The sequence below is a fragment of the Coccinella septempunctata genome, chromosome 2 (assembly GCF_907165205.1).
Source record: "Coccinella septempunctata chromosome 2, icCocSept1.1, whole genome shotgun sequence".
NCBI classification, from domain to species: Eukaryota; Metazoa; Arthropoda; class Insecta; order Coleoptera; family Coccinellidae; genus Coccinella; species Coccinella septempunctata.
The window spans coordinates 34,972,494-35,000,089 of NC_058190.1; the positions used below are offsets into that span (position 1 = coordinate 34,972,494).

General features: G+C 34.0%; 2 protein-coding genes, 1 long non-coding RNA gene and 1 other non-coding gene across 6 annotated transcripts; 3 read left to right on the forward strand and 1 right to left on the reverse strand.

Annotated features, from left to right (window-relative positions):
- The first annotated feature begins 315 nt into the window (after positions 1-315).
- On the forward strand, positions 316-387 carry Trnat-ugu. Its single transcript has one exon. It is a non-coding gene; the product is annotated as a tRNA-Thr (tRNA).
- A 496-nt stretch (positions 388-883) lies between these two features.
- On the forward strand, positions 884-20,106 carry LOC123307898 (non-canonical poly(A) RNA polymerase protein Trf4-1-like). Of its 3 annotated transcripts, none has more exons than XM_044890382.1 (5): positions 884-1,483; positions 6,235-6,428; positions 10,679-11,262; positions 16,913-17,182; positions 18,007-20,106. In XM_044890382.1, exons 1-5 carry the CDS (start codon positions 1,149-1,151, stop codon positions 18,013-18,015), a joined length of 1,392 nt encoding a protein of 463 aa, XP_044746317.1. In that variant the 5' UTR covers positions 884-1,148; the 3' UTR covers positions 18,016-20,106. The 3 variants fall into 3 exon arrangements, with proteins under 3 accessions (XP_044746317.1, XP_044746316.1, XP_044746318.1); XM_044890381.1 differs by having other exon boundaries at positions 888-1,483; positions 17,529-20,106; XM_044890383.1 differs by lacking the exon at positions 884-1,483 and adding an exon at positions 4,705-4,863 and having other exon boundaries at positions 17,529-20,106.
- LOC123307902 lies at positions 1,495-4,782 on the reverse strand. Its single transcript, XR_006537020.1, has 3 exons — positions 4,660-4,782; positions 1,756-4,278; positions 1,495-1,687 (listed from the first exon to the last, which is right to left on the reverse strand). It is a non-coding gene; the product is annotated as an uncharacterized LOC123307902 (long non-coding RNA).
- On the forward strand, positions 18,013-27,566 carry LOC123307900. Its single transcript, XM_044890386.1, has 4 exons — positions 18,013-18,152; positions 20,188-20,236; positions 25,360-25,637; positions 27,228-27,566. Exons 1-4 carry the CDS (start codon positions 18,094-18,096, stop codon positions 27,352-27,354), a joined length of 513 nt encoding a protein of 170 aa, XP_044746321.1. The 5' UTR covers positions 18,013-18,093; the 3' UTR covers positions 27,355-27,566.
- The last annotated feature ends 30 nt before the right edge of the window (positions 27,567-27,596 follow it).

Below are 27,596 nucleotides of genomic sequence, written 5' to 3' on the forward strand. Positions count from 1 at the left end.
CCCAGAGATAATAATATATATGATATATCTCTGAATTATGTTATTGTATTCTAATTAATACTCTGAATAGAGTATTAATTAGAATTCAATGTTTATATACTACTGTTCCTAATTGATTTAGATTTAATTTCCATCGTATCGATATACAATTGATTCGATTTTCATTGATTTCTACCAAAATTATAAATGACTGCCTCTGATTTTTCTTTAATATTCATCGTCATTACGAAATGCAAATTGTTCAAACTGCATGTGATATTGAACTAGTGAATTTGATTTCAACTTATCAAATGACGTTTTGTTCGCTTTCCTATAGCCTCTTTAGCTCAGTGGCAGAGCACTGGTCTTGTAAACCAGGGGTCGTGAGTTCAATCCTCACAGGAGGCAATGCTTGGTCAATTTTTTATCCATCCATGTTGAAAACAATTGAGGGTTTCACTCATTGATAATACTAATAGTTTTGTATTTATTTTTATGAATCGATATAAAAACATAATTTCTTGGAGAAATTCAAACAGAATTATTATTATTAGTAATCACATCATTCTCAAGTATTCAATGAATATCATTATATCAATGCTCATCCACTTTCCTCAAATCCTAATTTTTCTTTTCATTCATATTGACGTTTTCATTTGATTATCCTCAAATTGAACTCATTACACAATACCAAAAAATATTATTTTGTTATTCACATTAATTTATTGCTTATGTTTAAATATGTTTTCAATTTGTTTAATTTCGGTACAAGAGTTTCAATTCAAATTGAACTCGATTTAATTAATCATATAAATGAACAAAGAAAATTATTTTAACTGTTAAAAAATGTCAAGAAAATGTTATCGGTCTGACATAAATACTGGTTCGAAGTGTCAAAAGTTTTTTTCCTTAATATTCACTTATTTCAGTATAACATTACAGGATTGGAATTAGAAACTGGTTGATTTTTTCAAATTTACCGCGGTTTTTCAGGTTCCCTGCCGCTATCTAGCGGAGTGTTCAGAAAATATTACAGGCCTGTCAGTTTTGACCGTGTGATGTGCACCAAGGTGTGACTCCAGCGTGTGTTTATTCGTAAATTAATGTGAAAAGAATTAATCCTAATAACCCAATGGTTATTAACGCTTAACATAACTGTGATAGTTCGTATGGATCCTTCTATCTCTTGGTTTCAACCTGAACAAGAAGGTCCTGCTAAACTTCTGTGGCTTCGAATTTGGCAAACTCAACAAGAACTGGATAGAATGAACATAAATGAAGGAGATATTGATATAGAGTCTTTTACAAACGTTATTAACAATCAAAATACTGCTGTTATGAACGGGAAATTGGATAAATCGAACAATATTTTGCCGAGAAGACGTCGATGCGATAATCGTGCGAGCACCAGGTTTATTAGCAGAAATCCACAAAAAGTTGTCGGCGAATTTGGAGGCTGCCCATGGCGGCGTGAAAATTTCATATATGGCAAAGGAATTATTGGGTAAGTACATATCTCGATTCTATATGAAGTTTCACAAAACGTGATTGTTATAACCATTAATTTTTCGTCATTTCTAACTCTAATTTCTGTCATGAGATGTCCCCATGCTTCTACAGAATGGCGCTTTTGACATTTCGAATTCCTCGATGTGGGAAGATATTCGGGAATACTATTTCTGTTTTTCTATTCGAAACAAGATTCGTCCTACAAATATGTAATTTTTAGCATACTCTATTAATAGACCATTTTGCTGATAATGTTGCTCTACCCACCTTTTGTCTTCAAGTTGAAATGATTTTATGACTGTACTTAAATGTTTACTGAATACATTCTGACTTTCATTAAAAAAATACAAAGGTTGGTACGGCGAAACCTTTTTTTCTATAAATTCCTTACTATTCAATTCCATGCAAAGAATTCTTACCAATTTTGTCGAAAAAAACTAAATTTTCAATATCACATATCATAACAGGTTTTCTAATCATAGATATTATAATTTTCTGCATATTAGTTTTAGTTGTAAGTTGATCATTTCCAAGCGATATCCTGAAGTTAAGTCAACTCCAAATTATTGAAATTCCATTCTGAACTCAAACATAATTAATCCTTCTTATTAATGAATACAAGTGATGTCTTGTGTAACAATCAACTCTACTGGTTCAGCATTATTTGCATATTTGTAAAACTTTATCCGAAGACAGTGTAACTTTCTAGAATTTCTTAGATGCTGTTGAATGAATTGATCTCAATTTTTGTTCAGCTCGTTAGATTTCTAGGTGTATACTAGTCTGTATGAATTAAATTATTCCTCTAATGGGCCATATGCATAAAGAAGTAGTAAATGCTTTTACTGCAATTTATTGAACTTACTTCAACTCTTCTTTATGCAAACAACCCATTGAGGTGAATGTACAAGCCCAATATTCAATTTTCAATAAGAAATTGATAGTTGGAATTATTTTAAGCTTGTGAAGTGGGTATGTACCTAAACATGCTCGGGTGTTGTTCGTTTTCTGTATGTTAGAAAATGCAACAAGTTATCTAATAACTATGAATATGGTAGGTACTCATCAAGATCAAAAGTATCTTCTCTACTAACTACTGATTTGTGAATAATGACTCAGGACAACCTGTTCAATTTTAATAAAATCATAGCATTCAGTCTTTTTCATTTGATTATGGATACTCATCAAATAATCAATGCTACATTCAAAAACGAAATAAACCAATAAATATTTGAAAAAATAGTTTCATTTCTGGAACAGAGATCAAGCTCCAACAAACAAATTTGGTGATGCATATCAGATTTCAATATCATGTTATTCCAATGAAAATTGAATCAGATATATGCTTTGTGAAATAGTTCACACTCATTCAAGTGTGACTTGCGTGTGTGTGTGTGTATATAATTTTGATATTCCCAAAAGAAATTATCATTATCAAATTGGTTATCTTGAAACTTTCTTTGAACATGATATCAACATGGAATTGAAATATTTAGAATTATTATTTCAATTATTTATTGTCAGATAATATCAGATGATGACTGAGTTAATTTTGTAGGTGATTCGGCTTAAACCCAGATCATGGTTAATGTATTGATTTTAAAACTGCTTATTTTGAAGCAATCCGATATTTGGAGATGTGAAAAAATACGCAGAGATACGATTATTTCATCTACTCAGAAGTTGATCAACAAAACTTATTTATGAATTGCTCTTGAAATATTAAAATTCTGATTCAATTAATAGTCTGGAAAATGTAATTGATCCAGTACTTTGCAGTCTGTCTATATTAAATTTGAGAACCACAGCAACTTCAACTCAGTACAAAATGTTTTCTCAAGAACATCTTCAAAGATGTTTTATAATATTTTGAACTTCTGCTAAATATTTAGATGTTGTAAAACAAATGAAAATTATTTCAATTTTTCAAACACATTTTAAGACCTCTTCTTTTAATTCAAAGCTTTTCTAAATTCTTGTTTTTATTGTGAAACATTCCAGCTGAAATTATGCAATGTAGTATAAAGGGCATACAATTTATTTTTCACAAAAGGTGTTTCAGTCAATAAGTCTGCTTCAATTCTATTGAAGCCTAAATTAACTAATCAACGATTTTGATCAATGTTGATGAATCTGAGAGTTTTAACTAATAAAAGCTTAAAATGAAATCAATTGTCAGAACCTCAGTTTTGAGGAAGAACGTAATGAAATTTTTTGGGGTCTAGACTGAGGTTCTGATCTTAGGCAATGGCTATTATGCATGTGAGTTCATACAAAACTTTTCAATGATTTTTTTTTTGTTGAGTTGGTAGAACAACAGAGCATATCAATAAGTTCCCTATTTTATAACTGAGGAGACCATGGAGAGTTTCAAATGTTATTTCAAGAATTGTGAGACCAACCGGAAAAGTTTATTGAGTGTTCCATAAGTAATTGATTTTATATTGAAGGGAAAAGAAAAAAGCTTCCCTAATTTCACAGAGAAATATCTTTGTTACGATCATTTTTGTGTCTCATATCCTACAAACGCCTGTTATTGTACGAAAAACTGATCAGTTCATCAGTATTTGTGGTGATACATATAACTTAATCACTCTGAATTCAACTCACGAAAAGACCCAAAACACACGCAGGTCCTATGGAAAGTCAATCTTCTTTGAACAGTGATTGGTACTGGAATATTGTAGGCTGCAGTGCTGGCAACAAACGAGGCACCAAATGCTTACAGGCAGATATCCAAGCGTCTTTCAGGCAGAAATATTTGAAATCGAGATTTGTGTGGGAATTTGCCTAGAAAGAAACTATCAGAAATGTGACTTGTAGAACCAAGGAGGTCACTGCCATGAAGCTATTCCAGGTACTGGAGTTAGACCATAGCCCTTTCGAGTTACAGTGCAATGCAACTCCTCTTTGAAATATACAATCTACAAGGTTTAATTCCACAATTCTCAGCGTTCAATATGGTTTCAAGTTTATAAAAGTGTTGTGATCAATACATATTCAAACAAAAGTTTTGGTGCAAGTGTGTTATATTACTTAGATATACTAAAAGAATTAAAGTAGCAATCCTACATTGAAAATTATTCCAATGCGAATTCAATCCAGAGATTGAAGGAAATTTAAACTACTTGCACTATTAACATATTGTCAATCTATTCAACAAAAACTTACCACACAATTTCCGCCATCTTCATTGATATAACGGCAAGAAAATCAATAAAAACTTGTCTTTGATAAAACGACACATTGCTACGAATATTTGAAATTCTCCCGACTAATTTGTGTAATTGTCGTCGTGTTTAGTTGTTGAGCCAAGATGTTTTCCATTGACAGAAAGTTGCCCGAGTGGACATTTTTGAGTTGCTGCCTATTAACGTGAGAAAAACTCATATCTGTATATTATTGCGTCCTATATTGTAAACTCTCCTGAACTTTTTTATTGTCCCCCTTGAGGTTCTATTAATCTAGTCCTTGCTGTTTTTATAAAGTTTTCGTCATTTTGACGGAAGTAAACACTGTGCCAACTCATAAACCTGGCCAAATTTCGGGTTGCTCAAGGAAATGAAAAGGTTTCTGTTGTGTATTATATGAGTGAATATTTGGAGTTCGAAAAAATTCTATTTTTATTGACTGATTTCGAATTCCTCGTAGTGCGTCGAGGCAAACGTTTAGATGAGTTCATTCGCGAATTCAGATCAATGCTCCAAGGTAGTACTTGTTAATATAGTCTAGTGTTGTTGGTATTCAATAAAGATTCAATTACAACAAGACACTTTATTGTTCTTATAGCATCATTAGTCGCTCATTAAGACTATCTTCATTTTTGGTGACCAAAAACTTAGGATAGTCTTATTAGGTAACTAATGAAGCAAGTAAAACAATTTAACTTTTTGTGAGAATTAAATTCCTATTGGTCGAAAAAAAAAGAAAGATTATGGTGGGATTCCATTTTCTATGGGCTTTCCAACGAGACCACACATGGGCCATTTGAAAAACGGAAGTTTAATGGGGTTGTTTCTATAAGGGATTGGAGAAAAATATTCAATTTCATCATCGAAAACTAACTAGAATCGGAACTCAATTTCTTTTTCAAAAGACTTTTGTGTTTCTTGTGATAACCATAAATTAAAAACAAAAACGAATTATAGTGGGATCCCATTTTCTGTAAGCTTTTCAACGATTATTTCATAATTTTCAATTTGAAAAAAACTTTGATTGCGCGATCGATGATTTGACAGTTACTCGATTTCCAAAACAAAATCGCTGAAACCTTTTATTTCGGAATATATTGAAAAAGTAGCAATAGAAAGTCATTGAATAGATGTATATGTATCGTAATTTGAAGCTAGCATGATGTTCTGAATGCTCATGACTGAATTATCGATTGAAAACAAATTGGCGTTTATCCGTGAATCAAGCGTTGATTTTCCGATCAAGCTTAGTGAAACCCGGGGTAAGGGGTTGAAGAGCACTCAATTTTATTGCCAGTTATTAAAAATTTATGGGTTTCAGCGTCAGCTTGAAGAAATATTAATTTTATTCCGGACTTATGTGCCCAAGCCTGTAAAATGCACCTGTTGTGTAAATAAGACCAAAGTATTCTATAATAAAGTTACTCCCTATGTCCCACACTCTCTCGGTAACGTTATTGGAAAGGGGGGAAAGGGCTACAAGATCCAATCAGAATGAGACAATTAATTGAATAATCTTACGTCCATCAATACAATTGAAGTATTTCTGTTTCAGGTTGCACCAAGAAATTGAACATTTCTACACGTACATGAGCCCCACCGAATTAGAACACCAGATCAGGGGGGATGTCGTGCAACGCATCAGAAGGATTATAATCTCCAAGTGGCCCGAAGCACAGGTTGAAATTTTCGGCTCCTATCGCACTGGGCTCTATCTACCAACAAGTGATATCGATTTGGTAGTTATAGGTAAGTCTATGTTGTTGTGCTATCAATGCTTATAACGTGCGTTCAAAAAAATTCGTCGTCAAGTAGGCTATGAAATTTTGAAGGCTGATGTTCGGTGGCTGAACGTATGTCTTTCCTTGAATTACTTCATCTTCCCAAAATGTAAACAATGATGACATTAACCTATATATCGTAATTTTGTGCGGAAAGGCACTTTTCAGAAAAAATTACCTGTAAATTTCACCCAACGTTCGAAAAGCATTTCTTTCATTGAGTAAGATGACAAGAATCCAAACAATCTGAGGCGGTTAGAAAAGTTCTTCGTAAAAATTTTAACCGTCCACTATTTTCATGCGTAAGAGACATGAATCTTGAATTGATCGTGGTAGTATGTTTTTTGTAAGAAGGTTTTAGTTACTTCAGTCATATGAATAGATCACAGTAAGATTCTCAATAATATGTTTATTAATTCTCTATAAATATTGAATTGATTCAGTCATTACTGAAAATCCATGAACTAAAAGAACTGAATTACATGAAAATAGCTATTGGACAATTTATTAAAATTCAATTCAGCTATAAAAAGGCATGATGCTTTCTCCTTCATAATGTTCTGCTATTGAAGTTCCATAAAAGAAAGTAGGTCCACATTTTGCCTTTGACTGATGCATACTGTCAGTATGCATCAGTTCAGTATGATACTGAACTCCAATTTTTCTCGGATGCTACAAGGTTAGGTAATCACAACCTTTTCAGTTTTCTGATAACATGTCAATCTTTATGGAAACAAGTGGATATCTTTTTTTCAAAATCGGATGGCATATGCCAACGGATACTCCATCCACTTGAGATAAAATCTGAAGAGAGGTTTGTCGAGCTTCTGTCACCATGTTTTCATTATTACTGAACTCTAGAGTTTTCTTTTTTGGTATACCACTTCCTTTCTCGTTTGAACATACCTGTTTCGTCAACACATCGCAAAACAGTACAATGGAAAAATTCATTCTTAATAATCAACAGCATCATAGGCTTCAATGAAGTCGCCGGAACAGAATATTTCCATTTTCCTTCAATTTTCTTTCCAATTTTGAAGTAGAACTCAATAGTAAAAGTCTTTCACACGTCCGTAAAAACCATCTTTATAATTTGCTGATAATTTTAATTCAACAACAACCCAAAATGCTAAAATGACAGTTCACCTGGAAAATAGTAAAGCACGAGCTAAGAATTACGTTTAGACACGAAATATCGACGTTCAAAATTCCATAGCCTACTTGACGACGAATTTTTTTGAACGCACGTTACGTCATTTCACTCCAGAAGTCCAAGTTCTTTATGTCTGACAGATTGTCAAGGTGCACTTCGAAAATTTCGGTATTTTCGATATATTCAGCTTCTTCCACCTACTTTCACCATAGCCATCTGAAGTAAAATTCCCCATAGATGGCTATGCTTTTACCGAGCACGGTTTGAAAATGTGCGCTAGTGATGCAGACTTTTATAGATATTTGTTATGATCAAGCTCCATATATTATATTATGTTTCAGCTATGCAGTTTGATCATAACAAATAACTATAAAAGTCTGGTCACAACACAAGCGCACATTTTCAAACTGTACTCTGTGGTCTGGATAAGTATATTCTTTCTCAATTGTAAACCTTCTGTCACTGCTTGAAAATGCCAAGAAGTGACAGAAAGCATTATTTGGTACTTGATTACCTGGCCTAAGTAACAGATTCTGGTGAGAAGTTTCTCTTTGACAGTAATCAGTAACAAATTTTCTCAAAAACTACTTTAGGAAACTAGATTGAATTCTTACAGAAATTTAGTACCCAGCTCTTGTTTATTATTGTGGTTATTCTATACGCTATATGTTAAGATTTATAAAAGTTAAAAATTGAAGGCATGTTTGATACATAAAGGTGTGTTGTTATTTTGCAAACTTCATATATGTTCATATAGTTTTTCCAGAATAACCAAATATGTTAAAATAATCTTTTGACTTCTGTAGCTAAAAAACGGAGTAGAAGAAAATAAATAATATTTGTAGAGTATGTATGTAATACATTTGTTGCCCAATGCATAAAATTTTTGGATTTTTTACTTTTTACTGCATATTGTAATTTTAAAATCATTTTTGTTACAGTTAGATTATATTCTATTGATTTTTAATATTTACTTTTAAAGACCAACAAATAGTTTGCCCTTCATGGTCTTCATTGCATAGAAGATGTAGTGGACAAATCGAAGTATATTACTTATAGAGGTTTCTCAGATTGATATTCAAAAATATGTGAATTATTGTAGCAACATATCTGTAGTTGTAGCTTCTTCAACACATCCAAAACACTGTCTGAAAATGTATACAATTGGTATGCAGCTGAAAAATCACTGGAATTGATTGTTATTCTTAACAACTAAACTTCATGAGAAATTTGAGAGAGAATTAAATATATATATTTGGGATTTAAAGTCAAGGTCAATTGATCAAAACAAGATTGGGTCTGTTGGGAATATAACCATAAAACTCCTGATCGGTATAATCAAGTTATACACTCTTCAAACATCAATAATAAAATAAATGATTACATTACATCCAAACAGTAATTCTGTAATCATGACCAGTGTGGCGATTTGATATCATTAAATATTAATTACATTAACTGACAGCCTGACATTTATATTTGCATGTACTAAAGTGTATGAAATATATGGCTAGAAATTAAACTAAAAATAATCAAGGAAAGTGAATTTTTAGCGATTTCTCATAATGTTTCATAGTTAATATACAGGGTGACCCATCAATGAAGCTTCACTCAAAATCGATTTGCCAGGAAAAGATAGAGGTTTTTTTTTACTTACATAATGTACCAACTTGCTTTGCTTTCGCTTTATGTACAGAGTATCAATATTTTTAGAAAATAAGAGTTTTATGATTTGCTCAAAAACATTTTCGTTGGGCATGCTCATTTGCTGCAATGAGGGACTTCTTTCAGTATCCTATGAATTAAATTATTATTTTCAGTGGCGTCCCACAAGGTTATTCAAGTCATATCGAGACAAATTATTGTAAGCTACCGTTTTTTGTATGTTCATTACTCTTCTTGGATCAAACAATTTAAACTACAAATTTATTTAAAAAAAACTGTCCTATGGTGTCATCTGGACCACCATAGGAATTTAACTCTCAACTTCATGACTGAAAATGAGCATGCCAAGTTCTATCATATTGGGACAAATTTGGATCCTTATCCCTCTCTCTTTTGTTTTCGAACAACAATTAAAAACTCATTTTTCGGCTCTTTAAAATGGTGCCTCTTTCTCGTGAAGTTTCAGTAATATCGAAAAACCAGTGTAACATTCTACAGTTACTTGTTTATGTAGAATTCTGTGTTGGTCAAAATTTTGTTTGGAACACCATTTCAGTCCATATTGGAGTGGAGTGGTGGACCGATACAATTTTTTGCTGTGGAATACATGAAAGGGTGACTGCAGAATGCTGCATTAGTTTCGGTACAAACTAATTTCGTAATCAATCGAGTGGTAGGGGTACGAGGGGAAAATCAGTTGATTTAGAGGGTTGGGAAATCACTATCTCTGTGCGAATCACTGTATTATCCAGAGCGTGTCCAGCTAATAGTCTCGACCAGGGAGCCAGATTAAAATTCGAGATTTTGACGTTTGCAAGAGAAGATAGAGGGAAACAGAGGCCAGAGGCTTCACTTGGTTGATTTACAAGGCAAAACCTGATCGGAGAATTTGAACCTTGAAAGGGAAGACCCTAGAAGCCAGAAATAATGCGGTCGGAATTTACTACAGCACAAGGAGATTGGCCGCAAAGATTGCTTATTTGACTGTAGTGAATTCTAACAGCAGTATTTCTAGAGCCTAGCTAGGGTCTCCCCACGTCAAGGTTCAAATTCTCAGAGTCAGATCTTGCTTCGTAAATTGACCAAGTGAAACCTCTTGTAGCTCTTGTTGATACTCTTTGCTTTGATACTCCATCTTCTGTTGTTTTCAAGTGAAAACTCATTTATCTCGTACATTTTTAGTAATATCTAACTAGTAGTCCACACCCTGTACAACACGAAGAGATTTAACAAAAAAAATACAGGCGAATGATAATGCTTTGCATCTAGAGGTGAAAATCCAGCATCACCAAAGAGCTGTCGAAGTTGTAGCTAGTCAAACTTGTGCAATTTTTTAGGTGTCCCACTTAATTTGATGAAACATATTTTGGGTTAAAATTTGAAATCAATAATTTTTCCAGGAAAATGGTCAAATCTACCTCTAAGGACCCTAGAACAGGAGTTCCTGGAGAAAGAGGTGGCTCTTGAAAACAGCATTAAAGTGTTGGACAAAGCAAGTGTACCAATTGTTAAGTTGACCGACAGAAGGACCGAGATCAAAGTGGATATATCATTCAATATGTCAAATGGTGTTAAATCGGCCGAACTGATTAAGAACTATATCGCCAAATACCCAGTGCTACCCAAGTTAGTTTATGTTTTGAAACAGTTCTTGCTGGAGAGGGATTTGAACGAAGTGTTCACCGGCGGCATTTCAAGTTACAGTCTCATCCTCATGTGCATAAGTTTCTTACAACTACACCCGCGGCCGGATTATCTCAAAAACGGAAATCTTGGCGTGCTACTCATCGAGTTCTTCGAGTTATTCGGAAGAAAGTTCAATTACATGAAGACCGGTATTCGGATACGAGACGGTGGACAATATATCAACAAGGAAGACATGCAGAAAGAGATGATTGATGGTTACAGACCGAGTTTGTTGTGCATAGAAGATCCACTGTTGCCATCCAACGATATTGGGAGAAGTAGTTACGGCATTCTTCAGGTAAGAAAATATATGATAAATATGCTTAGTCCATCTTTGGAAGGAAATTACGTCAACAATTAAAAGTGTAACATCGTTGCCAGAGTGCCAAAATAATCCTTCTCCATTCTCCATTCAGAGAATAAAAGAAGCTTTTTAGAATGCTTTGATAATCAACTTCTCAAAAATATATCGTTTATCCTTAGCGATGAAAATGTTCACATTAGAGTGATGATTTATTGAAGGTTAAGAACCTACTCCAGGTGATCACTGCACAGAGCAAGATACAAGTATTGCACCTTTGATAAATTCATTAGAATCAGAGTAGCATATAGCACTTTGCTCATAGTTATCAACTTTTTTTGAACGGTGAGTTCTTGTCACCATTCACCTTAGAAGCTATATTGAAAACAATCCACCAACTGATTCCCATTGCATCAGCAACTCACTGTAAGAAATAAGTTAAACTTTTGTAGACATTTTGAACTTATAGTTGGTTTAAAATAATTGGTAATTGATACTTATAGCTGCAAGAGATGAAAATAAGTCCTCATTGTTATAATAATTCAATAACGAAGGTATCATATAATTTCGAGCGTAATTTGATGAAATTTAGGCATGTTTTTTTAGGAATCGAAACGGAACATTCTGAGAAGAATTTCTTGCGAAAAATTAATGAAATATGAGTATAACAGTTGCAAACTAAACTAATCGAAAACAGCCAAAACCAAAGTTGGCATTAACCTTATTCTTTGACCAAAACAAAACGATTGAAATAAATCGCAACGTAGCATAGTGTTGACAACACAAAATGTACGAAATTGCTCGGTTTTCTGCGAATTGCAATGGTGATACAGTTGGTTGACATCATTTCTTATTTCATACTTTCGTTGAGTTAAGTTGTTCAGTATAGAGCAAGTACTGGAGTCGCTAACATAACTGAAATTACACTTGCCTATAAGCTCCACAGGAGCTGGCGCTTGTTATGCCCCTCCTTACATTTCGGAAAAAAAATTATCACGAAATCCGTTTTGCTGGACGTAGGTTCAGAATCTGTGAATTTTTTTATTTCTGTTCATGAGTGTGTCATCTTTTTTTTGTGGACTACAAATTGCAATTTTGAAGCTATTGAGCATAATTTCGGCAGGATTGCTTGTTAAGAGGCGTAATAATTTCAGTGGAAATCGAAAAAAAAAGGTTTTTCAATGATCCAATTAAAGAAAATTGTTGTGGGCACATACAGTTCCCAATTTCGAATCTATTGATGTGAAATTTTACAATTTTTTGATTTCGGTCATAATCGATCCAACCGTTTTCGACTCGGTTTTTTTTTTCGGGGGATTACTAAACGGTTCGCCATCTAGTATCAATTTTTGTAACTCAGGAGTTCCCCAACCTTTTCTTGGCCAGGGACCTCTTTTATATTATTCTTGTTAGCAGGGACCACCTGTAATAAATCTGAAAATTTTATGGACCTCGAAGCGGCCGCTCGGTCTTGACGATTATTTGTTCCATCTTTTTGGAAATTTTTCGACGCATCCGTTCAATCTTGACGATTATCTAATTGATTCCATCTTTCTGGAAATTTTTACGTATAATCACAATTGAAGTTTGCAAATAAAAGCTCGAAGGTTATCTTCAAAATTGAATATATTTGCGACGTTCTCAAATTTTTCAGCAAGTGTGTATTGACTGTACTACTGATTTTATCAAATAACGCCATCTTTTGAACAGTTTGGTCTGAGAGCAGCGGTTGAATCTTAAATAAAAAACTGTAAATCATTCGCGGACTTCGAATTAAGTTCTATGTTCTAAGTTCGCGGACCATATTTCGGCTTCTGTGGACCACTAGTTGAGAACTACTGTTGTAACTATTGTGGTTCTTTAAAAAATCTTTAAACATTGGATGGGCTAGTCTGTAACTTTGTTATGGTTTATAATGAGAAAAAAGATTTCTTTCTCTATTTCTTTATTTTTCTGACTCAGCCAGGCGTCAATGTTTGTAACTGGATAGGTAAAAGTTCTTTATTTACATCGAGAAACTGAGAAGATTTTGGTGTTCCAATAAGATTTCTCTTCCTCGGGGAGGAAGGTTTATTATTAATTTTTTTTCGTTCTCGATTCCAAAAGCTCATTATTGGAGATAACGAACCATAAGAATTTGCTCCAATCGGTACACAAGATAAGATACAGTTCCCTATCCATTTCGAGAATAATTCATACGCAATTTTCAAGGAAACAAAACAAACAAGATCTTGACATCAACCTTTATCGGAATTTCGAACGTCAAGCTCAGTCGATCACTTGCTGAATCGGTGTCGAATTTATCGAAATGAAATACGGTCCGGAGTGAGTCAGGGGAATGGCGATATAATTTTCGGCGTTTTAGAGATGACCTTTCGTAGATAATTGATACGCGATACCGGCGAAAATGATTCAAAGAGCGTCCGTTCTCACCGATTTGTTTATCATGCGTACTGGTCGAGGTCAAATTTGAACAGAACGCTCTATTAGCCGGCAGAATTTTGGATAGAGTTACCGGATTCTGTTGATTATGAAGTGAATGAGATAATTTTATAATTTTTTATCAGTATCTGGTGTCTGTGTGACAGACAGGCTTTTCGAAAACTGTATGGATCTTTGATAACTCGAAAAATGTATGTATTGCTGGAATAGCTACGGTGCAATACTCAAACGATTCTGAGAAAATTCGAATTTCCACCAATTCAGTATCACCTGCAATTATGGAATTATGACTATTTTTTGTGCATTGGTGGAAATGTGAAATCCCATATCATGAAATATGATTCAGAATGGATGCTGATGATTCCCACAATTTGGGAGATATAGCAAAGAAGAAGCAATAGAATATTGGAAGTACAGGGTGGGCAAATTTCGATGTTTTAGCACTACAGCTTTCAAACCAGAGGAGATGGACAAAATCTGATACCCCATAATCGTTCTCTTTTTCTGAGAAACTAACAAGAGTAGTAGTCATTTTTGGCCACCTTCTTTTATTTTCGAGTTATAAGCGAAAATTGAAAAAATGGCGATTTCGAAATAAATTTATATCTCCGCTAATACTGATGATAGAGCTCTGAAATGAAAACATTATACAGGCACTTTTTTAAGTAGAATCCAGTGGCGTTATGTTTTTTTTTTGAATAGGAGCAGTAGATTTCTGAGCAATTTTTTGAAAGCTTAATTTTTACTGATTCTATAAATATAAACATCATATGGTTTCTATCACTATAAATAATAGAAAATGGTCAAAAACTCATTTTCTCAATATTTTTATGGTTTCTAGTTTTGATGAGAATTGAAAAATGTAGCATCTTATGATTACCACAGTCTCCTTCTAATATTTGTTCTTTCATTTCTATGCTTCTTACTCAATTTCTCCAAAATTCAAATTTTGTGGAAATTGGTAAAAAGCATAGAAAGAATGACATTGCCGGAAGGAGACTGCTCTTGTTATGGGAAGTTCTATTTTTCTGTTCGTCAAAAGTTGAAACCATAGAAATTTTTTAGAAAATAGGTATTTGACCATTTTCTATTATTTATATTGATACAAACCATATGATGTTATATATTTTTGAAATCAGTGAAAATTAAGCTTTAAAAAAATTGCATAGAAATCTAGTGTTCCCATTTAAAAAAACATAACTTTGGGTCATAGCTTCGTAATTAAAAATCCGGCAAGCACGCCACTGGATTCTACTCAAAAAAGTGCTAGTATAATGTTTTCATTTCAGAGCTCTATCATCAGTATTAGCGGAGATATAAATTTATTTCGAAATCGCCATTTTTCCAATTTTCGCTTATAAAACGAAAACAAAAGAAGGTGACCAAAAATGACTACTACTCTTGTTAGTTTCTCAGAAAAAGGGAATGAGAATGGGGTATCAGATTTTGTCTATCTCCACTGGTTTGAAAGCTGTAGTGCTAAAACATCGAAATTTGCCCACCCTGTACTTGGGACACTTCGCTATCGCCACACGTCACGTCACACTAACACCTATCTTTAGCCGTAACATATACATTGGATGAACAACGTTTTCGCACAAAAGTTATCTTCTTTTAACTTTACCCATTGTCTATGCTACGCCACTGCTAACAAACCAAGTGAGTGAGCTTGACCTTGCTATATTTTACGTGATTACTCTCCCAATCGGCTTTGAACTGATTTTCACCTCCTTTCTATCGAAGAAAGAACTTTGACTGGACCGCTGAGGTGCACACAAGTTTTGTTTGGATTTATGTTATTGTGATTTCGAGTGGTTTTTATAAATCTTAATAAATCTTCTGAGAAAATATATGATCAAGCGTTTGACCCTACTCCTAAGAATCTGGCAGAGTCAAATGCGAGGTCAAATGCTTTTTTATATATTTTTGTTTCGGTACCAAATATTTCAGTTTACCTTCACTCACCTTAAGATGCTATTGTGATTGCTCGGTGATTGCGAAACACGTGTCGTGGTTTAAAATCTCATTTTGTGAAAATCGTATAAGCTGTTTTAAGTTCAATTATAGATTTTCATCAAGTATCGGCCACATCAATTCAATATACAATACAATATACTTGCCAGGCCAATTATTTCGAGACAAGGATGTTTTCAGAGAAAATGCCGGAACAGGTCAATTTTTATTCGGAGGGGGACATACTATGAGCACAATTGTAAGCAGTAATCTCCTCAACCCTCTATTCTTAATAGGGCATAGGGGGTGAGATTTACCTCAACTGAAAGATCACTTTGCCTTCTACATGAATACTGGTTTGCAAATTTTTATTGATTCCTTGAAGTAGTTACAGGAGATTTCGGCTTACAATTTTGCTCAAAATATGTCCCCCTCCCTTTAAAAATTGACCTGTTCAGGCTTTTTCTCTGAAATCATCCTTGTCGTGACATAATTGGACTGGCAAGTTTTCAAATTGTCACCCTGTATAGAATTAGTACTTTACGGCAATTTTATTGACGCTGAAGATTGAATATTCTCTCGATTTGTATTTTCGATAATAATAAATTCTGCTTGCAACCACCCATATCAGCTGATATTTATCTTCAACATGTAATCATTTATTATCGTTGTTTATTTCATTTCGTATAAGAGTTACCAGATTCAAACATAACTTTTCATTTTCATAAATATGTAAAGGACATTTTCTCCGAACTTTGAAATGTTCTTCTTTGCCAAATTGAGAAACACTGAACAGTATAATGACAAAAAAATTCCCTTCAGAACTTGGATCATAATATGTTCAATAATGGTAAAATGTTCATTAGTGAGCCTTCAACTTTTAAGAGTTGGTTTCTTTGAATTTCTGGTATTTTTATTGTTTTTAATGGATACAATAAATAAAGATACTAAAAGATGTAGGTGAAATTTTGTATGCGGAGAAGATTTATCACATCAATGAAAAACTATATTTCGGAAACAATTCCATTCGATAAAATGTTTTGAGAGATGTAGGTGAAAATACCATTTTTTCTGGATTTCAAACAGCCTGCTTCTTTTCAGAAACGAATTTGAAAAAACGGCAGGATGAAAAATATATTCGACCTCTGAATCTTCTGTTAAAATTTATGTACAAGTCAAAAACTCACCCTATATAATCATCGTGATTTTTGTACCAGTTCATCCTTCATTATTTCTCTATTTTTTTTTACAGGTAAAACGGGCCTTCGAATATGCCTACTCCGTTTTGACGAATGCCATGCATCCATTCTCTCAATTTGGCAACTGTCAAACCAATTCTATACTTGGGAGAATTGTCAGGGTTACTGACAAAGTTGTACAGTACCGTAGATCTTTGGAGAGCACCTTTAGGCATATGGGAAGCCCACAAATATCTCCGATTCCCTCTCCGAAAAGGGCTAGCAGATCTCTATCCAGCAGTGGCTCTGTGTCATCATTTGACGAGAGTGGAGGTAGCTCAGAGGTATGATAAGACAACTAACATTATTGGGATAATATAAGGGTGTCATTTTTCGTTCATTAAGCAGTGATTTCATAAGGATAGTAATTTTGTTGGAGTTTTTTGAAAGAAATATTAATAATTGCAAAGTTCAAAACTAAAAAAGTCCTTTGAACCAAGTAACACTCCTCATAAGGAAATTTTCCTTAATGTAGCTTCAAAAAAAAAAAAAACCATTGATATACTGGGAAATCAAAGAATCGCCATGATGTATCTGGATTTGTTTAATATAAAACAATTCAAGTTTCATAAAAATATGCTGTTTAATGCAAACACTAAAAAATTAACATGTTTGCTCTTTTTTTTCTAGGGTTCTGAGTCCTCTTCGAGGGATATCTCCCCAAACATAAATTTACCTCAGCGAAAAAACCACCAAAAAAACGTCAACAGGAATAAAAATAGTAAAAAAATCAACTACAATCAAACAAACCTTCTTAAACGCAAAAAACCCACGACAAAACAATAGTATATATTTTAGATTTTTTTCAGTTCTCATGTACATATTGTAAATATTAGGTTTTAGTCAGAATATGCCTCTAACTAGGCATTTTGAATAGATTAATACTCAATAGAAAGCTCATATCGGGATTCCTCTAAAAATCTTCAACATCTGACCAGAACAATCGTTTTTGGATGTTTAAAAATAAGTTCCTATTTAATCATCAGCATATTTACAACTGCAATCTGCATTTTTTGGCTCAAGGTGGAAATTATTCCTTATTAGTGAAGCTAAGGAATAAAGTTTCATCACCATTATGAAATTTTCATCGAGCCTTATTCTTTTTTAGAAAACGTAAGAGTCCCTGTTGGTAACAGGATGCTGCAAATAGTCTCCAGATTTGGATTGTATTGTACATTTATCTTTTTTTGAAACTATGTTGAAGATAATCAAAATTGACTCTGAGGAACTCCAATTCAAAGGAACCCATTTTAGGTAATTATACTTAATTATTTTGGGGTCGATATTCACAGTAAATCCAGTCATCTATAATCTTTTAGGAATTATCTAGTTTGTTTTTATATTTGTATATATATTGAATTTCTTGATAGTATGTAATTATTTTTTTTCTGACATATAGATATTTGGAGTATGTCGTCAAAGAATAATCATTCCTTTATTTTAGTTCATTCTGTGTCTGTTTTCTTGACTTTTAATTCGCACAATACAGATATCGTGCTACAACAGGTCTAAAAAAAATTATAAAAGTGAAAAATTCCATAAAAATCAATAAAATGGTAATTCGCCAATTTTTCTAATTCTATTCAGTGTTCTATATTTTATCATCTTATAATGAAAAAGGAAAATATATCAGTATAAAGGAGAAGGGAAAATGGTGGTATAATAAGGAAAAAAGGGAGAAACATATTCATGTTGGAATAAGAATGAAGGGTTAAACAAAAAACTAACAACTGAAGTATCAAACTTCGCAAACGTTCTGCTATTCATCCATTTCTTCCGAAATTATATTTTTTCTTTTTCTTTGATGTAAATAATTCCAAAAATTTCACGTCTAAAATCATGTGTTATTAAATTTTTTTATTCATATTTTCCTGATACATATCTTTGTCAATTGAAACAATGATTTAGCAGTGAAAAAATACTCACATCTACTGTAGTAATTAAATCGGAAATCTGTACCCCAAGATGCTGATTCTGCGGAGTGTTCTGAACACTTAGTTAATTTTCTTAAGGTAGTTTCAACAAATGCATATGTGTACAATAGAGTGTTCTATCATTATTCAACTAAAAAACACATCAATTTCAGAGCAATAACTTCAATTTTTCTATGAGGATGTCTATGAGAACTTTCTAATAATGATTGTCCTAGTCAGTTGTTATTACTCTTACAATAACATGTGGTCTCTATGTAAATGTAAGTTGTGAGTTGATTGAGTAAAAGTTGTCCAAGAAGGCATATTCTGAAAACATGTACAGCAATCTTTAACCTCAAAAAAAATTGTACATAGGAAAGTTTTAAGTGACATCTTTTTATCGATTGTCATACTTCATTTCTCATTAGCTTCTTATTGGTTATCATAATTCTTGATTTGAAAAACCTCAATCCTTATTTTCCTCTGTCTATTTCCATCATAAACCTCCAAAATAATTTTTTAATTAACCTGTGGAGCAATATCTTTTACATTTCTTATGAAATGTATGCATTCAAAAATTTTCAAATGTATATTGCATAATTCTAGTTCATATTGATATGTGATATTGAGGATAAGATTAATATTTGTAGATATTTGAAATATCAAGATTTCCTACCATAAATTGGAGCTCTGGATATAATTTTTGGTCTTGATATACTTTGAAGACTTGATGTAAAAATGATCCTTGCTGAAAGAATTTTGTCTTTTTGTCGATATTTTGACTGTTTTAGGTCATTTATGTAGATATAAGTCATAATACCTATTTATTCGAAGGGATCTCTAATGTAAAAATATTTCCCCTCAGTGAATTTTCCTGAATAACTCTGGAAAACGCTTTATTCAATGTTTTTTTTACACACTTCCATGCGTCATACTTTGGAAATATTTATTATGGTACTTTTATCTCATGAAATCCTTATTATTTTTTTTTTTTTGAATAATTATTTGTTTTATAATGGACCCTTGTTGATGAGATATATTGAATTTTTACCATATGGTTGTTAATAATGCTAAGTATTTATAAACTATATAGTTTTTAAGGCTGTAAGACAATGTGTAATCTTATTAAAAAAAAACATCTGCAAGATTTTTAATAAGACTAGACTTATGTCAAGTACAAAAAATCTAAGATACAAATTGAAAAACCTCGAAAAAAAATTAAATTAGCGCCAAGAATTTTTCAATGTCAAAAAATACCAAATTCTGTTCAAATATATTTTGCTCTTGTGCGCGGATTCTTGTGTTTCATTAAAATGCCTTGGGACCCTTTGGGAAAAGAAATAACTGATGATAATAGTTTTCATCCGAATTTTCAGATTTTTGGAGGTGAGGAAAGAAGGAATGTACTTTCTCCAAGCTCAATTGGTAAGTTTATAACAATCTTGTGAAGATAAGTTTCAATGGTCAATCAGTCAAAATTTGAGAAAAATCCAACCGTGGGAAAATAAATAATAAAGTGTTGAATGTCAACGGTGTCTCACGCACTCAGAAACACCTTGAGGCATACTTCTGATAAGTTGGTAGAGATACCTCCTCAGGTATCTCATCCCAGGCAACTTGTACCTCATGTCGAAGTGCCGCTCGACCTGTACAGGATGGGATGGGGAAGATCACGCATTTGAGTGATCTACCTGTTCTATGGGTGAAAGATTAGGAGATCTAGACGATCAAAGCAAGAAATCGACTTGATTGCCTTCAAAATGAACTACCAACGTAATTTTGGGTAGAAGTGCTCATGTTGGAAAAGTGGGTGGGACATCGGCTGAATATAAGGCAGAACAAATGCCTCTACCACCACCTAAATTTAACTCACGGCTTTCATGTTGCCGCTGATTAACACCCTACTTACATCATGATTCCGAGTGTGGTGCCACAGCCGTCTATATATGTAGAAGGCAGTAGTGATGCTCACTGTGAAAACCATTTGTCCGCAATGGGATTCCCCTCAATTTGGATCATCACAGCATATGAAAGTTTAAACCGAATAATTATGAGTTTCATTCATAAATTTTTCAAATGTACCGCAGAAACTATACAAAATCATTCTTCAAATATATATATATATATCGGTTTCATAACGTCTTTCGTCGTTGTCCGATGCCTAATTTCCATGACCTTCTGTCATTCCACTGGTTTTCTGTCAGATTTCTTGCGCTCATCGCTTTCGAAACCCCCTCCATCCACGTCTTTCTTGGTCTTCCTCGTTTTCTTCGATTTGGTGGTACCCATTCCAGGATCTGCTTTGGTAGTCTGGTGTTATCCATCCTCTGCACGTGTCCATACCAAACAAGTTGTCTTCGTTCGATGTCTGTCATGAGAGATCCTTCTACTCCCATTCTTGCTCGAACATCTTCATTCCGTATTCGGTCTTTTCTTGATATTCCTAGTGACCTTCTGAACACATCCATTTCGGTAGCCTCCAGTTTCTTCCTATTGTTCTCTGTAATTTTCCACGTTTCTGCGCCATACAATAAAGAACTTTTTATCATCGTATCATAGATGTTATATTTTCGTTTTTTTCCTATTTCGCTGCTCCACAAGACTCCATTCAAACAAGAGATGAGACCCCTGGCTTGGTTGATACGTTTTTTTATTTCTCGATCGTCCCTGCCTGTAATATCAAACTCCACACCCAAATATGTGTAGCTGGTGCAGGCAGCGATTTCTTCTGTATCGAGTTGGATGTTCGATAATTCACCTCCGATTGGTAAATATTTGGTTTTTTTGGTATTGAGTTCTAAACCCCACTCTTCATACTCTTCCTGCAATTTTCGGGTCATGTATTCCAGGTCTGCCTTGTCATTGGCAATGATCACTTGGTCGTCCGCAAACTGTAATGTGAACAGGCAGGTGTCTCCCAGGTATATTCCCATCCCTCTACATTTTCTTTTCCAAAGAGATAAAGCTTTGGCCACATAAATTTTGAAGAGTGTTGGAGATACGCAGCATCCTTGACGTAATCCTTTGTTGACCGAAAAACTTCGCGACAGTCGATTGCCTATTTTTATTCTGGATTCTGAGCCATTATACAGATTCTGAAGAGCTGTGATTAAGGTTTGATTGATATTCGACTGCTGTAATACTTTCCATAGTTGCTTAACCGGTACCGTGTCATAGGCTTTGTGAAGGTCTATAAACATAAGATGAGTTTCCTGGTTTGTGTTCATTCTTTTCTCTATTAATTGTTTCAAGCAGAAAACGTTATCAGTGCATGTTCTATCAGCTCTGAACCCAGATTGTTCCTCCTCCTCTTGATCGCTGTATTCGGATTCTATAAGATCTCGGAGAATCCTTCCATAGAGGCGACTCATTGTGCTCGTCACTGAAATGCCTCTATAATTACCACAGTTCAGTTTATCTCCCTTCTTATGTATTGAGGAAATATAGGCTATTTTCCATTGTTCTGGTATTGGAGCACCATTTATGAACTTGTTCACACACCAGGTCAGGGCTTCGAAGAGTTTTCTTGTTCCATTTTTTATCAGTTCTGCTGGTATGCCTTCTGGACCTGTCGCCCTGCCATTTTTCAATTTAGTTACAGCCCTTTCGAGTGTGGCAACGTCGATGTTTATTTCCTCTCCTTTGACCGATATTTCTGACGGTGAGATCGTATTATATTGACTTCTATTCTCTGTCAGCAATTGTTCGTAGTGGTTTATCCATTTTCCCGTCGGTATTATCTGTATTCCTGCCTGATTTCTTCCACTGTTTGAATACTATTTATTATGTTCCGATACACTTCGCTTACAGACTTCTCAGTCCAGTCCTCCAGTTTCTGATCTAATCTCTGCTGGTATAGTGTTCGTATGCTGTCATGCATCAGGCCTTCAGTGTTATAATTTTTCGAGGTAATTTCTTCAGTCTCATCGGTTATTCGAGTTTTCCTAAGATTTACATGTTTATAAGGAAACAACATCTTGGCTCTAACGATGTAGTGGTCTGACCCACATGTAACACCTCTGTAAGCTCTAACATCCTTCACTTGCACTCTGGTGTTCTGTAATGTTATTATATAGTCAATAATAGATCTTAAATTTCTCGTATGTTGTACCCAAGTGTAAGTGTGAATGTCTTTGTGTTTGAAGAATCCATTCTGTATTTTAAGTTGATGACTGTCGCATATGTCAATTAGTCTTTCACCATTATCGTTCAGTGTTGTCTCCCCATATGGACCAACCACTTTGCTCTGCACCCTCTGTCCTACTCTACTGTTCAGATCTCCAAGCAGAATAACCTCTCTTGATTTTCCTATCTTAGATATTTCGTCGTTCATTCTCTCAAAGAATTCATCTTTAATATTCGAGGGCTCATCATTGGATACTGCATATACGCCTAAGATTGTCACTGGAGTCTGAAACAGGTTCATATTGACCCGGATGATATTTTCACTAACGGACTCAAAATCTGTTATTTTATGTTTGTGTTTTTTGTGAATCAATAGCGAAACGCCTCTTTTGGCTCTTTGATCTTTTGGAACTCCTCCGAATATGTGTACATAATTATCTAAAATTTCTGATCCTATTCCTTTTTTCTTTGTTTCCGTTAAAACAACAATATCCATCCTAAGACTTTCGCATTCTCGGGAGATTTCCACCACCTTATCTTTCATTCCTTGTACGTTCCATGTTCCAAAATTCATTGTCCTTTTACGAAGCTGTTTTCGTTTACCAGTAAATCCATCCGAAATTCCGAGGCCGGTATTAGGCTTTTTAGTAATTTAAATTTTTCACAAGTGACAGGGAACTAACCTGACGCCAAAACCCCCAACCTGGAGGACCAGGTAATTTTTATTCAAGGTTGTCTTCCTTTAGATTGACTGTCTTACTGGACTCAAGAGATCAATCTTCCCTTTTCCTAGTTCATCCGCTGTTCAAAAAGCTTTTTGACCACCGTTGACCGTGTCTTCGCCTGTATCCTAGGCAGGAGCCCTAACAGGTTGCTATCATCCGGGCCAGATGAAACCTGTTTTTTTTTTTTACGAGGTTGTTACTCCTCCCCCTCACCCTTTTTCAACCTGGCTTGGGACAGGCTTCGGCGGGTTTATTCTTCAAATATGAGGTTTTAAAATTTAAATCGCTTCGTTTCTAGCTTACGATTTGGCAATAGCGCCTACTAGAAAATAAAAAAAAACAATGGCTTGTTTATAAAATAACACCTGTTGATTTGGAGCCATCATAAGCCGCGTACTCACTGGCGAGCCTCAACAGCAACCTGCCCTAAAAATTCCATAAAATTTTACGACCTTCGTTCGTCACAGACTTCATAGACATCTTTGTCTATCTCATCAAGATAGTGTGTTGTCCTTTATTATCAACGCATATTTCAGTCGATGTTGCAAACTTGTGCAATAGAAACGAAACGCTTTAAATTTTAAATACCCATTTTTATTTTTCATTTTTAAGTACTTCAAAAAATTATTGATAGTGGTGTTCTGTTTTCTATGTCACTTAGTATACAGGGTGTGGCGTAATGAATGGATAATATGGTGCCTGCGGTTAGAGGACCTTATGGAGTTTCAGAGAAATATATTTTATGTTTGATAAAAGTCCCTCGGTTTTCGAGATATTGGAGATTTTCGAAAATTCAAGAAAATTACACCCTTCGCCACTCGCTTTGCAGGCAAGACTCCAAATGGAGGAATTTTTTCAAACTGTTTTTTGGATAGTATTCCTAGATAGATGCGCTATCGAATGTAAATTATTATTTTTGGGGCGCATGAATAGTTTTTCGAAGTGAATTTTAGCACTTTTGTAATCAAGAAAAAAAGCTAAAAATTGATTTCTAATACATTGACTCAATACCTTATGGATGATTGCTTTATTCTGTTTGCATTTCTCATTTTAGCTGCTAAAAATTTTAGAAACAGTGTTTGCATTAAACTAGGCCTCAACTGATTATAATAGGAATTTATTTTGTATTAAATACTGAAAATACAGAGAGTTATACCATTTCGGAATCTCAATGAAACGGGCATGTTTTTTCTTGCATTGGCTCTCAGGTAACCATATTTTTTTACGCCGCGCTAGGTTGAACTTATGAAAAAAAAAAATAAGCAAAACGGAAAAGTTGAGTTAGATATTTTTTTCATGAAGAACTATTCATGTGCCTCAAAAATAATGAATTACATTCTATATATCATCTATCCAGGAATACTATCCAAAAAACAGTTTGAAAAAATTCCTTCATTTGGAATCTTGCCTGCAAAATGAGTGGCGAAGGGTGTAATTCTCTTGAATTTTCGAAAATCTCCTATATCTCGAAGAACAAGGCACTTTTACTAAACGTAAAATATATTTTTCTGAACCACCGTAGAGTCCTCTACCCGCAGGCTCCTTATTTTCCATTCATTACGCCACACCCTGTATAAGAAGTATTATCTCAGTTATCTGCCCAATATACATATAACCCGCCACTCTCCACTGCAGAGTTTAACAATTAAAGTGAGTACCAGAGTACCTATATACAGATAATATAAAGAAACTTTATAGTTCGAGGGTAAAACTAAAAAATGGCTAGAATCAACATATAGACATGAACCTGGAAAGAAGGATGATTATAGATTCAGACATGAAGTCACAATGGAATTTATGGATGTTTCGCACCAGAAGATAACTCAACAGGTTGGAACCAGAAGAAGTGAAGTGACTCTAATTCAGATGTTGTTATGGGGATCAACGCCGAGACATAAAACGTTGAAATCAAAACTGATTACATATTCTAAGGATCATATATTTCCAATTTGCCGAAAGTCTCAAGCTTTCTTAAGGTATTGGTATTTTATCGTTCGAATTTATTGCTAGTTGGAATTAACATATTTCAAAACAGATTTGCTTGAGGATCTATAATTAACAATTCTTATGACAGAACTTCGACATTACAGGAACAACTCAAAGATACGAATATTTAGATCTGATGATTTTCACTGCGAATAATACCAAAGAGTATTGTATTGATGAGATTCCTGTAATAAGTGGCGCTTGGCTACCTTTCATTGGTAAAATAAAAGATAAACCAACCCGAAATGTGAATTGAATGAAGGCCGGTTTCGTTAACGTGTTACTTCACGGTAGGAATATAAATATACTAAAAATCTTTGGTACTAAACTAAATATATAGCTGTTCCTTGACCTCAAACTTCACTCTGACCGTTCTAATGAGTTATTCTTCGTTGCTATGGTAACGCAATATTTTTTTATTCAAGGAACTGGTCTAGGCTAACTAGATATCAAAATACATCCTCGTTAAGATGTCTAAAACTCTGGTGTATTCACTGATTCGATATTGTTTTTAATTTCGTGGGGATATCGGACCAGTTTCGTTTTTCCCACTGTAGGTAGCGCTGTTTAGAATTTGACAGAGCATTGTCAATTGATATTTGAAAATAATTTGAATACTTTCCTACGACTAACGAATATGTTGTATTTATAAGCGATTATTGGTGTGTGAAAATGTATTAATTTCGAGAAAGGGGTGTAGAACATTCATTTATTCAACATGTCGTTCAGTAAGTTTAGGTTTCTGTATGGACAATCAAGAACTTCAGCTAATAATTCGGTGTTGTTGGAATTTGAGGCAGAAAAAATCAGATGAACGAACATTCGGGAAGGATATAGCTAAGTTTTATGGCAACTTCAGCAATATTTCAAAGAAACTGTATTGGAAATACGTAATGTGTGGATTGTGGACATGTATTGAGAATCAAAAATTGATAAATCTATTCGAGTTTGTTCTTCAAATATTCTTCCTGAATAGATATAGTGAAAATTACCTTTCCATCAACTGAATATATTGGATATTTGACCAATCAATTGTGTTTTATTAAAATCATATTGAATTACCCCCTCACGAATTCAAGTTGTCAAACGGAAATCATCTTGAAGAAGAACAGTAAATACTCCTTTGAACCCTTATTCGGTAGTGTTGAAATGTTGACAAATTTGTTTTTACAACGAAAATTGAACTGTAAATCACAAATATTCCTAAACAGCTGTCAAAATGGGCCAGTTCATATTTTGCACTCGTTGATCGATATTCGATATCAACGCAAAACAAAATAAAACGAGAGAGTATCTTGGACTTCCTTTGATAGAACAAGGATAAAACGAAGCAAATGACATGGTGGCGCCGCCACGAAACTGATCCCATATCCCCAATTTTCTGAAATGTTGATGCTTGCAAAAAGTGACAAGTGCACACACCAGTATTTTAGACATCTTAATCCTCGTATAATAAATTTATCTATAGAATTCGCCAGTTAACAAAGGTATGAAGTCGGAGGTCTGTCATGAGCAAAACTTCCATGAAAGCATTAATTCTTTTAATCGGAAAGGACTTGAAATATTTTGGTTACTTTCAGATTATGCATAAAGGAACATATTCAAAACAGAATAGTTTCATCAGACGATGCTATAAGAGCCTTATATGAGAATGGTTTGCAAGCAAAGAGGAAAGCAAGAAATTCGGATAAGAAAACGCAATCTTGATGATCGAGTAATCAGTTTCTTATTCATAGAAATTTTCTGGATAATCAGATACTCAAAAATCCATGTGCCTTAATTTCAGAAGCAACACCGAGCGAAGTTTCTGAATAAATCAAAAATGTGTCTGCGTAAATGCGATCACATACATGTTATATATTTATTGTGAAGAAAAATGAAAATAGAAAAATTCTTGAGAAATAACAAGTTAAAATTGATTCAATTTTATTGATTCGATGAATTTATTC

Coding starts and splice junctions, on each gene's coding strand:
- LOC123307898 (XM_044890381.1), top strand. CDS start 1,149: ATGGATCCTTCTATCTCTTGGTTTCAACCTGAACAAGAAGGTCCTGCT. Junction 11,263..16,912: donor GTAGTTACGGCATTCTTCAG/GTAAGAAAATAT, acceptor TTTTTTTTACAG/GTAAAACGGGCCTTCGAATA. Junction 17,183..17,528: donor AGAGTGGAGGTAGCTCAGAG/GTATGATAAGAC, acceptor TTTTTTTTCTAG/GGTTCTGAGTCCTCTTCGAG.
- LOC123307900 (XM_044890386.1), top strand. CDS start 18,094: ATGTTGAAGATAATCAAAATTGACTCTGAGGAACTCCAATTCAAAGGA. Junction 18,153..20,187: donor TTCAAAGGAACCCATTTTAG/GTAATTATACTT, acceptor CCGAATTTTCAG/ATTTTTGGAGGTGAGGAAAG. Junction 20,237..25,359: donor ACTTTCTCCAAGCTCAATTG/GTAAGTTTATAA, acceptor GAAACTTTATAG/TTCGAGGGTAAAACTAAAAA.